Source organism: Oncorhynchus clarkii, chromosome 16, assembly GCF_045791955.1.
Source record: "Oncorhynchus clarkii lewisi isolate Uvic-CL-2024 chromosome 16, UVic_Ocla_1.0, whole genome shotgun sequence".
Taxonomy (NCBI): domain Eukaryota; kingdom Metazoa; phylum Chordata; class Actinopteri; order Salmoniformes; family Salmonidae; genus Oncorhynchus; species Oncorhynchus clarkii.
In genome coordinates, this window is record NC_092162.1 from 54,138,574 (window position 1) to 54,152,434 (window position 13,861).

The 13,861-nt window shown below is 42.3% G+C and overlaps 1 protein-coding gene across 1 annotated transcript; it reads left to right on the forward strand.

Moving 5' to 3' along the window:
• Nucleotides 1–1,454: 1,454 nt before the first annotated feature.
• LOC139368740 (vesicle-associated membrane protein-associated protein B-like) lies at nucleotides 1,455–8,120 on the forward strand. The gene is made up of 6 exons (XM_071108039.1): nucleotides 1,455–1,750; nucleotides 5,909–6,061; nucleotides 6,199–6,302; nucleotides 6,610–6,690; nucleotides 6,962–7,138; nucleotides 7,408–8,120. The coding sequence occupies exons 1-6, from the start codon at nucleotides 1,693–1,695 to the stop codon at nucleotides 7,570–7,572; spliced, it is 738 nt and encodes a 245-aa protein (XP_070964140.1). The 5' UTR covers nucleotides 1,455–1,692; the 3' UTR covers nucleotides 7,573–8,120.
• The last annotated feature ends 5,741 nt before the right edge of the window (nucleotides 8,121–13,861 follow it).

Below are 13,861 nucleotides of genomic sequence, written 5' to 3' on the forward strand. Positions count from 1 at the left end.
ACTGGCAAGTGTCTTCACTGACATTTTCAACCTCTCCCTGACTGAGTCTGTAATACCTACATGTTCCAAGTAGACCACCATAGTCCCTGTTCCCAAGGAAGCGAAGGTAACCTGCCTAAATGATTACCGTCGGTAGCCATGAAGTGCTGTGAAAGGCTGGTCATGGCTCACATCAACAGCATCATCCCTGATACTCTAGACCCACTCCAATTTGCATACTGCCCCAACAGATCCATGGATGACGCAATCTCAATTGGACTCCACACTGCCCTTTCCCACCTGGACAAAAGGAACACCTATGTGAGAATGCTGTTCATTGACTACAGCTCAGTGTTCAACACCATAGTGCCCAGAAAGCTCATCACTAAGCTAAGGACCCTGGGACTAAACACCTCCCTCTGCAGCTTGATCCTGGACTTCCTGACGGGCCGCCCCCAGGTGCTAAGGGAAGGCAACAACATGTCTGCAAAGCCGATCCTCAACACTGGGGCCCCTCAGGGGTGCGTGCTTAGTCCCCTCCTGTACTAACTGTTCACCCACGACTGCGTAGCCAAACACGACTCCAACACCATCATTAAGTTTGCTGACGACACAACAGTGGTAGGCCTGATTACTGACAACGATGAGACAGCTTATAGGGGGGAGGTCAGAGACCTGGCAGTGTGGTGCAAGGACAATAACTTCTCCCTCGATGTGAGCAAGACAAAGGAGCTGATCGTGGACTACAGGAAAAGGCAGGCCGAACAGGCCCCCAATAACATTGACAGGGCTGTAGTGGAGCAGGTCGAGAGTTTCAAATTGTCAAAGACTCCAGGGAGCGGTACCGAGGCAATGTGTAGGGAGGGGTACAGGTAAGTGTTCTCTCTGCTACCGCACGGCAAGCTGTACCAGAGTGCGAAGTTTAGGACCAAAAGGCTCCTTAACAGCTTCTACCCCAAAGCCATAAGACTGCTGAACAATTAATCAAATGGCCACCCAGACTATTTACCCCCCATGTGTTTTTACACTGCTGCTACTCGCTGTTTATTATGTATGCATAGTGACTTTACCCCTGCCTACATGTACAAATTACCTCGACTAACCTGTACCCCGCACATTGCCTCGGTACCGCTTCCTTGTATATAGCCTCGTTATTGTTTTGTTATTGTGTTGCTTTTTATAATTTTTTACTTTAGTTTATTTGTTAAATATTTTCTAAACTCTTTCTTGAACTGCATTGTTGGTTAAAGGGCTTGTAGGTAAGCATTTCACATGTGACAAATCAAGTTTGATTTGATTCCTTAGCATCGTTAAATGCCTTTCTGGGCATCACCCAGTTTGTCAATTAATAAGGATATCTGCTTGAAACAGCCTCTAAATGAAAATTACTTTACATTCTCAAATAGCTGCCAGATCAGAGGGTTTTTTCGGGTTGCCAGAAAAAAATATAACAACTTTACAAAGATCTCTTTGCTGACATTCCACAGACCTGTCCCCTCCCACGACGTCACACGGATCCTTTCCTTCCTGCTTGCTTGCTAGCTTAGCTTCAGCTGTTGGCACTTGGCTGTCCAAGTGGTGCATTTGTGATCCTCCAGCTATCCCTTAACGAAATCGGGTCGTATTTAGGAGATTTTACAATAGTTATAGTAACAAAAGCTGCGACATATAGACCAGGTACTTATATCAGAAAGGCTTTCGAACCTCTGGGACATGGCCAGACAAGAGCAAGTCCTCCAGCTTGAGCCACCACACGAACTGAAATTTAGAGGTAAGAGGGCAGGGCCGGGCAGTTTGGTCTGCAAGTATTTGACCATTGTTCCAAGCTAGCTAACGTCAACGCATTATCAGTAGTGTTGTTGATAACTAAACAATGGGTCTGCACACGGTGTATCATATTTGGTTTCTAGAGCGGTGACAAGCAAAGGGACATTGCATAGCAACGTCTTCTACCTACTGATGCTAACCGGCTAATGGCTAGCTGTCATTTTCTTCAGTGGCTAGCAAGCTATCTTAGCCTGCAATGAAAAGCCAGGCCCTGGTAATTTCCTCAATCAATGTTAGTTGCATGTTATTCAGTTACTATCATCTCCCTTACTTGCGAGTCAGTTTTTGCCACCATAAATTAAGATATTTCTGCTATAGCTACTAACGTTACTAGCTAGCTAAATGAAGTATAATTAATTCATTTATAGTACTTTCTGAGGTCAGAGCGATACTAATGAAAATCCCATTTCACAATTACCTTTATGGATACATATAAGTTTCTCAATCCATTCGTGGGGCACATATTTGTTTTAGCCCTGACCACACATGAACAAGCCCTTGATTAGTTGAATCAGCCCTTGATTGGTGTTATTGTTGGCCTGAAACTGTGCACCTCCTAGGGGAGCCCCAGGAATTGATTGTGAAATACTGCAGTAGAAAAGTGACTGTTGACAATTGTCAGGCGCAGGATCAGTGAGTTTTAGCAGAATTGTAAGGTTCTGAGTAGGACCATCTTACCGCTTGTAATTGAGTTATTGAACAGGCTATAATTGATGAATAGATTTGAGAATTGGATTAGGGCTGTCCCCAACTAAAAATAAAATTGGTTGACCGAGTCATCAGGTTCTTTCGACCAATCGATTGGTTGACATTTTTAAACGTGTATTTTTTCCATATATAGACACATCTTATGTGTTTTAATCAAAACAACGATATGCACTGAGCTTGTCTGATGCTTTAAGCACTATGTTTGATGAAATATTAAGACACACAAATAACTAGAGGGAGTCCGACCGGGGAGACCGACTGCAATTGATTTGATTGTGCCGGGCCGAGCTCAGACTTGCTGCACTGTATAATTTTTGTTTTTACAGCGAGTGACTGTGTGACTAGCACCGGTTGTCTCTCCCTCCTCCTTGCTGCAGCAAAGACTACAGAACATCAACAGTATTTATCACACTGTCCGTGTTGTTGAAGCTGCAACATGATTACAGACATTTCTCACTGAAAAGTTTTGTTACCGAAATCCCTAATTTGTTTAGGAAAAACAATCCCTATTCCCTCAACCCTTGGCCTTGCTCTCTTTACGTGACACGTATGCATCGCATAAATGTGACCAATCTGACCTATAGCATATCATAATTACATCCATAAATTGGTTGTAACGAACTCTGAACACCGTAACACGTGACAGCAAAATGGATGCTGAGGACATGACAAATAAACTAAACTGGGGAATGTTCACTGGTTGCACAGGAGGTAAAGGGGAATTCAGATGTGTGGAATACATTTGACTAGTTGTGGAAAATACTGGAGATCAAGAAAAAGAAGGTAGTTCTGTGTTCATATTATGTACCAAACAGGTGCTTTTATATTACTATATACATTTTTCTGACCGTTTGTAACAATATAAACAACACTAAATAAATGTAAAGGGTACCAGAGAATCTGTAACTTTTTTTAATTATTTTTTTTATAAAGCCTTTATTACAGCAAAGACTCAAAACAGTCACATGCAATCATGAATGCAATTGCCAAACGGTTTATTTATTGTTATGCTAATTATTCAAGGTCGATTTTATTTTAAACCTAAAATGCTTGATTGCATATGAATGACTCGTATGCTGTGTGATGACATGAACGATTAATTGATTGATATAGTAGCCAATATAAGTATTGAAATATAGGCCTAAGCAAGTTAAGGTGTTAAGACTAAACAGGATGCGCTCTTAGGCCTACAGCTCGATGGTAGTTATACAAGGCAACTAAGCCTACTAATGATAATGACATTACTTATTATAATGATGATGATAATAACAATAAGGAGATCAAGAAAAAGTTTAGTTATTCTAAATATACATTTTCTGACAATTTGGAACAGTGTAAACAACACTAAATAAATTACAAGTAATACCAGAGAGGATGTTCTAACGAAAACAAGTGTACAACTTTAGTACAGCAAAACGGAGATTAAAAACAGCCAAATTTGTGAAATTGTTTATCTGACATGTGTTGCGTGAGGCTTGGTGCTCACGGAATCAGTTGGCTATTAAACAAACACACAAACATGCAACACAAGCAGGATCTGAACACAAGCGAGATCAATCTTATTTCTGTAGATACTTTTGGTCATGTAGTGTATGTGGACACCTGATCGTTGAACATCTCATTCCAAAATCATGGGCATTAATATGTCCTCCCTTTGCTGCTATAACAGTCTCCACTCTTCTGGGAAGGCTTTCTACTAGATGTTGGAACATTGCTGCGAGGACTTGCTTCCATTCAGCCACAAGAGAGTTAGTGAGGTTGGGCACTGATGTTGGGCGATTAGGCCTGACTCGCAGTTGGTATTCCAGTTCATCCCAAAGGCGTTCAATGGGGTTGAGGTCAGGGCTCTGTGCAGGCCAGTCAAGTTCTTCCACACCGATCTCGACAAACCATTTCTATATGGACCTCACTTTGTGCACGGGGGCATTGTCATACTGAAACATGAAAGGGCCTTCCCCAAACTGTTGCCACAAAGTTGGAAGCACAGAATCTTCTAGAATATCATTGTATGCTGTAGCGTTAAGATTTCCCTTCACTAGAACTAAGTCGCCTAGCCAAAACCATGAAAAACAACCCCAGACCATTATTCCTCCTTCACCAAACTTTACAGTTGGCACCATGCATTGGGGCAGGTAGCAGTCTCCTGGCATTCGCCAAACCCAGATTTGTCCGTCGGACTACCAGAAGTGAAGTGTGATTCATCACTCTAGAGAATGCGTTTCCACTTCTCCAGAGTCCAATGGCTTTACACCAGTCCAGCCAACGCTTGGCATTGAGCATGGTGATCTTAGGCTGGTGTGCGGCTGCTCGGCCATGCAAACCCATTTCATGAAGCTCCCGATGAACAGTTCTTGTGCTGATGTTGCTTCCAGAGGCAGTTTGGAACTTGGTAGTGAGTGTTGTACCTCTACGCAGACAACACCATTCTGTATACTTCTGGCCCTTCTTTGGACGCTGTGCTAACAAACCTCTAGACGAGCTTCAATGCCATACAACTCTCCTTCCGTGGCCTCCAACTGCTCTTAAATGCAAGTAAAACTAAATGCATGCTCGCTGGTCAGCGATCGGTTGGTCACCCCCAAAGCCAACTCCTCCTCCTGGTCACCCCCAAAGCCAACTCCCCCTTTGACCGCCTTTCCTTCCAGTTCTATGCTGCCAATGACTGGAACGAATTGCAAAAATCATTGAAGCTGGAGACTCATATCTCCCTCACTAACTTTAAGCATCAGCTGTCAGAGCAGCTTACAGCAGCTTAGAGCTCTTCAGTAAGGCCATTCTGTCAATGTTTGTCGCCATTGCATGGCTGTGTGCTCAATCTTATACACCTGTCAGCAATGAGTGTGGGTGAAATAGCCAAATCCACTAATTTGAAGAAGTGTCCAGATACTTTTTTTTCCCCCAGTGAAGGGAAATCTTAACGCTACAGCACACAATGACATTCTAGATGATTCTTAGCTTCCAACTTTGTGGGAACAGTTTGGAGAAGGCTCTTTCCTGTTTCTGCATGACAATGCCCCCGTGCACAAAGCAAGGTCCATACAGAAATGGTTTGTCAAGATCAGTGTGGAAGAACTTGACTGGCCTACACAGACCCCTGACCTTAACCCCATCAAACACCTTTGGGATGAATTGGAACACCGACTGCGGTCCAGGCCTAATCGCCCAACATCAGTTTTGACATCACCAATGCTCTTGTGGCTGAATGGAAGCAAGTCCTCACAGTAATGTCCCAACATCTCGTGGAAAGCGTTCCCTGAAGAGTGGAGACTGTTATAGCAGCAAAGGGGGAACTAACTTCATATTAATGCCCATGATTTTGATGTTCAATGAGCAGGTGTTCACATACTTTTGGTCATGTAGTGTATCTGTTGTCTATTCTCTCCATCTTTTCCAGGTCCATTTACAGATGTCGTCACGGCCACCCTGAAGCTAGGCAACCCAACAGACAGAAATGTGTGTTTTAAAGTGAAGACGACAGCGCCTCGTCGATACTGTGTCCGTCCAAATAGTGGCATCATTGACGCAGGCACTTCCATCAATGTATCTGGTTGGTATCTTTTAGTTTGATTTATAGATGATCGTAGCAGAATAATCTCAGGAACGAATAGTATGTTGAGCTGGTCAACGGAAGGTAACTTGTTGCTAAGAGTTTGCTTGATGCCATTTGTCTGCTTTGTTTTGCAGTTATGCTACAGCCTTTCGACTATGATCCCAATGAAAAGAGCAAACACAAATTCATGGTGCAGTCCATGCTTGCTCCATATGACATGACTGACATGGAAGGGGTGGTAAGTGTCCAAATGGAATGTGATAAATCTGAATGTCACTAATTATGATCTGATGATCCCAGTAAGTTTATTCAATCTGCATTTCTAGTTCTGTCTTACTGTCTCAAGCATCTACTTGTTTATGCGTTGCAAGTGGGACAAATGTGCTGTCAGGATATGCTTCTCTTATGAGTGTCATGGAGTCCCTATTTGGGTGTGGTCATCTTGGTGTTGCCTTATTATTCAGTTTTCTTTCGGCCCTCTTCTTCTTTTTCTCTCTTTCTCTCTGTCACTCTTTCTATCATTCTATCCTCCTTCTGGCCGACAGTGGAAAGAGGCAAAGCCAGAGGAGCTGATGGACTCCAAGTTGAGATGTGCATTTGAGCTGCCACTAGAGAATGACAAAACTGTACGTATCTCCTACATCTTATCATATTACTACATACAATTGCATGTTTTTTGTTGTTGTTGACATTCCTTCCCTCATAGATTTCACCGTACAGTGTAAGATTAATTCAGAGCACCTTCATTCCATTCACAAATAGATTCTGAATCATTCGATCATCTCCACTCCATTGCATCTCTGAAACAGCCGTTGCCATGTTTTGTTTTTTATTTTGTGCTTCTCATCCCCATTCTGTTATTCATCTGCATGTTTCTGTCTCCACTCCTTTCCACAGCATGACAGTGAAAGCAACAAAAATGTGTCCTCTACCTCCATAAAGTCAGAGCTCTCCTCACTCCCTAAGTCTGCCAGCTCCTCCCTGGATGACGGCGAGGTGAAGAAGATCATGGAGGAGTGCAAGAGGCTGCAGATGGAGGTCCAGAGACTACGGGAAGAGAACAAACAGATCAGGGTGAGACTCAAATGTCCCTAGAACCCACAACAATCAGATCTGTTCGACACAATGCATTTTATTTGCTCCATCTGTAACAATGCAGACTTACTTAATAGGCCTCGTTTAATATATAACAGCTGTTTTTGAGCAATAACAGTGACAAGCAGTTACTGATCTCAAATCAGTCAATTACCCATCTCAAATATGAGGCCTATTAAGTAAGTCTGCATTGTTTCAGATGGAGCAAATAACTGACATTTGGCCTGTGACTCCTTCCTTCTACCCAGGAGGAGGATGGTCTGCGGAAGAGGAAGGTCACGTCCATGGCGTCCTCTCCCCACTCATCTTCCTCACAGGCCATGATAAGGGAGGAGGGCTTGAGTACCCGCGTGCTGGCTCTCTGCGTGCTGTTCTTCGTCATCGGTGTCATCATCGGGAAATTGGCCCTGTAGATGTAGCCAGCTGCAGCATGCTCGGAGGACCGGAGAAAAAAAACAACAACAATGGGATGTGTACTTGTTTTTTGCATAATGCAATATCACATGGGTTTATTTGAGTTGTGAAATTATTTACCATAAAAAAGCAAAGGTAATCTAGTGAAATAATGAAAAGAACCGGTCACGAGTCGTCTTGCCTTTTAATCACTGTATTTTCCATCCCTACTTGCACAGATACAATACAAATCATTGTGTGGGGATTGGGGAAATTGCAACGTTGTGTTCTATAAGCATCAATGATAGCAATGTGTTCCAGCAAGGTCAAGGCTTTTCCTACAGCAGAACTAATGTGACTGAGTTCTATGACATTGTGTGAATGTTTTAATCACTGCTTTTTTAAGGCAAGGAGACCGTGCATTGTGTGTGAGTCGAGAGGCTGCCGGTGAATTTTAGCATGAAGGGGGGTAATTATGTAAATCCTGTCATCCAACTGATTCCTGTATGAAACATAAAATGGATTTGGGGGGGGGGGGGGTAACTGAAAAATAAAATATTAACCATCATTTTGTCCAAGACAGACCCCTGTCCAATGCAGTAGGTTGCTTATTTTTTATAATCAATTAGAAATGTGTTTTTAATCTATCACAGAATATGTACTGTCTCATAGTGCTGCAGTGAGTTAGGTCTACACATTTTAGTGTGTAATTTAGTAACAGTCTCTGAGGTGAAGGCACAGAATCTGTGACTTGTAATTTGGTCAAAGCCCCAGCCTGTGAAGGATGTCTTCAGGATCAGTATGTGGGTGGTGCCTTTTGCATCTCTGATATTTTAAGTAGAAATTTTGCACCAATATTGAATTGTAAGTCTGTTATATTAAATTAAGTGCCCTTTAACATAGACCACATTAATTCAATAAATCTGTAAACATTTCTAAATCAATACATTTTTGCATGAATTAAGGATTGCTAAATTGCCCAAATTTGGAATTTTGACATCCCTCCGTCAACGCTGACACTTCTAGGAAGATTTTACTGCACTTAGGCCTAGATTCAATTCGATCAAGCGTTAACAGGCAATAGCCGACACCCGCATTTCTGATGTTGTGGCGGTAACTGTTGGAGCTGCTCTTCTGATCGTTCAGAAGCCACAACTGCCAAATTCTCTAAAATGACGTTGGAGGCGGCTTATGGTAGAGAAATTAACAAATTCTATGGCAACAGCTCTGGTGGAAATTCCTGCAGTCAGCATGCCAATTACACACTTGTGTTAGAAGTTCAGAACGAGAAAGTGTAGACTATAGGGTGAAGAATTGGGACACTTTTTTTCATATCTGTGTTCTGTAACCTTTTTCAACATCTAGCCAACATATCTCAACACGTGATACATTCCTGAAATCCTCAAGATGTTCCCTAATCACCCAAAAAACAAAACAAATTAATTCATATTCACAGGAGGCATGACATTTGCGTACACTGAATCAAAACCATATTTTCAGTTTGCATTTGGTAGACTGAGACAGCAGGTTAAATAAACTGGGACACCATTATTATAGTCCAAATTTTACCCCAATGACAATTCAAGTACATTTTGTGTGATTAGGAAACATCTGAGGAATTCAGAAATTCATCATCTGTTGGGCTAATATGTTGAACAAGATGTCGGAAGCAGTTACAGAAGATGTAAATGCAAAAAGTGTCCCACTTTTTCTGAAATTACTCAAATAACAGTACAATACATTTTTTTTTTTTTACAGGATATAGTACTACACGAACCAGAACCTTGCCTAACCCAAGTACAGGGGTTCCCTAATGTAAACTGGATCACTTTCCTCCATTGGAATAGTTTATAAGACTGTCCCACTTTAGCTACTCCATGCTGTCCTACTTTAGTTAGCTATAGTTGGTAAAGCAGGACAACTAAAAACATGACTGAATTACAAAATTGAAACATAATATTGGCAATTTTTTAAATGTATTTTGATGCATCAGTACATAGTATGCACATTTACATCAGAATTTGGCACTGCGTTATTTCTGGTAGTTTTAGAACCTTAACATCAAAACAGAAAAAATTATCACAACAGCAGGAAGTGAAGTGCCACACAGGAAGTGGGCCGAGAGAGTTTCTCCCACAGAGAGATAGGGAAAGAGAGGCTCAGATGACATCATGTAGCTGATTTTACCATGTGCTTTGCAGGGTAAGCTTGTTTGAAGCTTGCTCTTCCCGCCTCTATGATATCAATGAAGTGATGTGATTTTGATCATGTGGTTTCTCTGCAAGGGCTTAGTAACATTAGTTTTGATTTGCTCTTGTCAAACCAATAAATAAACGTCAGGATTATGGTGTCCCAGTTTATATAACGTCCTACTCTTTTTGAATTCACCCTATAGAAATAATGACACTCAAATTTAAAATCATAAAATTAAATAATGAGGATTTCGATCAGCCTAATGGAGGTGAGATTACATCTCACATTCCAGTGTTTGAGCTTGTAAACAATGGATTTCTCTTAATGCTACTCTATGCAGCCAATGGCAATGTCCACTTTAGATAATGCCGGGAGCTGCTTGTTGATTTGACAGCTCTAATGGGACTTCCTAAAAACACACCATTTTGATACATCTACAACTGGAAGTAACTTTTCGTTGCAGGTTAGGAGAGCATTTCGCCAACCTTAACCCCTTTCCTAACCTTAACCTAATTATCCTAACCTGCTATGCTAATTCTCCTAACTTGTTGCGTAAATTCTAACCTGCTATGAAAAAGTAACTTCCGGTCATAGATGTATTGAAGTGCCATGTTTTAGGGAATATCCAGTTCCACCTCCGACATGCCAAAACAACCGCTATGCGGATATCGGCTAAAGCGGATCTGATTGAATTGAGCCCTTAATCCCAAAATGTCTCCAAGTTTCACCATAATTGCAAAGGCTAGTTATTTTGTTGCTTTGACAGTCATTTCTGAAGATGATGTATTTCATGTGATTAGTGGTTTATTTACGACTGTCCCTCATTCAAGGTCAACCCTGTTATGTGAACTAAACTCTTGTTTTAATATGGTGAAGCCATTACTTTTTTTTAAATATATTTTTTTAAAGGAACATTAAACATCTAATAGTCAAATCCTAGAGTAAAATCAGGTGAGCTGGTTCTATTATTTTTGGTCATTTTCTGGTGTTTTGTGGTAAATTGTTTATAATGCATTTCATGTAAAAAATGTTTTTATAGAAACTGAAATTGAAAACAATTATATATTTTTTCTTACTAGATCGAACCGTAACTGAACCGACATCAAAAAACACTTGCTCAGCACTATGGACAACTGAGCGGGTGGAGCGTAACATGTTCACCCTGTTAAAGGCTTTGTATGGTCAATCTGGCTCTGCAGTGGCTGTACAGCATTTACTGTGATACATCCTCTGCAGAAAACAGAGCAAATATACTTTTTGTCCTTCGCGTAGCAGAACTATTGTGAAGGAAGTTGTCAAGGAAGTTTGTGTTTATATAGGACCTCCCACCCCAACCTACCATCAACCAATTATAATGGGCAGCCCTCCGCATTGTTACAAAATTTGAGAGGCACATGGTGATGCGGTAAGGAGCTTGATTTGGCCTCCGCATGCCTCCGGAGGCTTGCGTCTTAACCTCCATACAAATCATCATACCACATTTTCAGATCAAGCATAAATTGGCTTTAATCCATACATAGATTAGGGTGACCACATGTCCCGGATTGTGCGGGACAGTCCCACATTTTATCCCTTTCTCCAACAAGGAAACAATCATGTCACGCACCATCTGGGACATGTGGTCACCCTAATCTAAACACCACTAATCTTGAAAAAAGGTTGATTTGTCCTGTATTTCAGTCAGACATTCTAACCTGTCTCTTGCAGTCACGCTACGCTAATTAAAAGATACAATATATATACAAATAATGTGGACACCCCTTCAAATTAGTCGATTAGACTATTTCAGCCATTCCCCTTGCTGATGTGCATAAAATCGATCACACAGCCATGCAATCTTTTCTTCATGGTTCGGGCTAGACCACTTAGCTCCAGTGAAGGGAAATCTTAAAGCTACGGCATAAAATGATATTCTAGACGATTCGATGCTTCCAACTTTGTGGCAACAGTTTGGGGAAGGCCCTTTCCTGTTTCAGCATGACAATGCCCTCTTGCACAAAGCGAGGTCCATAAAGAAATGGTTTGTCGAGATCGGTGTATGCAGGCTCTGGCATGCACAGAGCCTGGACCTCAACCCCATCGAACAATTTTGGGATGAGTCAGGTCTATTCCTCCAACATCAGTGCCCAACCTCACTAATTATCTTGTGGCTGAATGGAAGCAAGTCTCCGCAGCAAATGTTCCAACATCTAGTGGAAAGCCTTCCCAAAAGAGTGGAGGCTGTTATAGCACATAGAGAGGGGGGGACCAACTTAATTTTAATGGTTATGATTTTGGAATGCGATGTTTGACGAGCAGGTGTACACATACTTTTGGTAATGCAATGTATATAGCCTATTAAAAGGATGTGGTACTGGTGATGTTAAACACTTCTCCAATCGTTGTTTAGATCTAATATTATGCGCAGTGCAAGACCAGACGTTGGCCAACGTCATATGCCTATCATCAACCAATCATATTTTTCCAATCCCTTTCAGGCTAAATTCCAAATAAACTCGGAGAGGACAGGTCGGACTACAAAAGTAAGTAAATAGAAGTATTAGACTGAAGGATAGTAGGTGATTTCGCCAAACTTATGAGGCTCTCCATGCACATTAGTGGCTCATGTATCATATTATTTGCTGCTACTTCATTCAATCCCGTTTTAAAGATCACTCTTCCTAACTGTTTTACATTCCCAGAGACCAGCAAGAAAGGTTTCCTTTTGGGCAAGAAAAAATAATATGTTAGGTGTGCTTAAAGCCAATTTATGCTTGATCTGAAAATGTGGTCAGAGGCGCTGTATGGATGGCGTGATGCAATTTCGTGCCCTCTGGAGGCACGCAGAGGCCAAATTGAGCTCTGTACCGCATTGCGTGCCCATCTCAAATTTTGTAACATTGTGGAGGGCTCTGTATAGCTCCACATTGACATGATTGGTTGACAGTAGGTGAGGGCGGGAGGTCCTGCATAATCACAAAATCACTTCCTTGACAACTTCCTTCACAACAGCTCTAAGCTGCTTGGCAAAGCACAAAAAGTATGAATGCCCTGATGATATTTGAGTGCAGCTGCAATACAAATAAAAAACTATTTACAAATAAAATATAAGGTGACCCCCGAAAGCCAGATGGAGATGGGTAAATTAGACATTGCATTCAGTCTTTATATTACTGTAGCATGGCCTTGTGATAGATGCTGTTTTTTAGTCTCTTGGTCCCAGCTTTGATGCACCTGCACTGACCTCGCCTTCTGGATAATAGCGGGGTAAACAGGCTGTGGGTCGAGTGGTGGATGTCCTTGACTTTTTTGAGGGCCTTCCTGTGACATCAGGGCCTGTAGGTGTCCTGTAGGGCAGGCAGTGTGCCCCACGGTGATGAATTGGGCAGACCGCACCACCCTCTGGAGAGCCCAGGGGTTGCGGGCTGTGCAGTTACTGTAACAGGCAGTGATACAGCCGACAAGATGCCTTCAATTGCACATCTGTAAAAGTTTGTGAGGGTCTTAGGGACCAAGACTAAATTCTTCAGACTCCAGAGGTTGAAGAGGCGCTGTTGCACCTTCTTCAGCACACTGTCTGTGTGGGTGGACCATTTCAGATTGTTAGTGATGTGTACGCTGAGGAACTTGAAGCTGTTCACCTTCTCCACTGCGGTCCTGTCGATGTGGATAGGGGGGTACTCCCTCTGCTGTCTCCTGAAGTCCACGATCAGCTCCTTCGTTTTGTTGATGTTGAGGAAGAGCCCTCACCTCCTCCCTGTAGGCTGTCTCGTCATTGTTGGTAATCAGGCCTACTACTGTTGTGTTGGAGGCGTGCGTGGCCATGCAGTCATGGGTGAACAGGGAGTACAGGAGGGGGCTGAGCACGCACCCTTGTGGGGCCCCTGTGTTGAGGATTAGCGTAGTGGAGGTGTGCACTGCAGTGTGCAGTGCAATGGCTTTTGCATTGTCTGTGGATCTATTGGGGCGGTATGCAAATTGAAGTGGGTCTAGGATGTCAGGTAAGGTGGAGGTGATATGATCCTTAACTAGCCTATCAAAGCACTTCATGATGACAGAAGTGAGTGCTACAGAGCGATAGTAATTTAGTTCAGTTACCTTTGCTTTCTTGGGTACAGGAACAATGGTGCACATCTT

Coding starts and splice junctions, on each gene's coding strand:
- LOC139368740 (XM_071108039.1), top strand. CDS start 1,693: ATGGCCAGACAAGAGCAAGTCCTCCAGCTTGAGCCACCACACGAACTG. Junction 1,751..5,908: donor ACACGAACTGAAATTTAGAG/GTAAGAGGGCAG, acceptor CATCTTTTCCAG/GTCCATTTACAGATGTCGTC. Junction 6,303..6,609: donor TGACTGACATGGAAGGGGTG/GTAAGTGTCCAA, acceptor TCTGGCCGACAG/TGGAAAGAGGCAAAGCCAGA.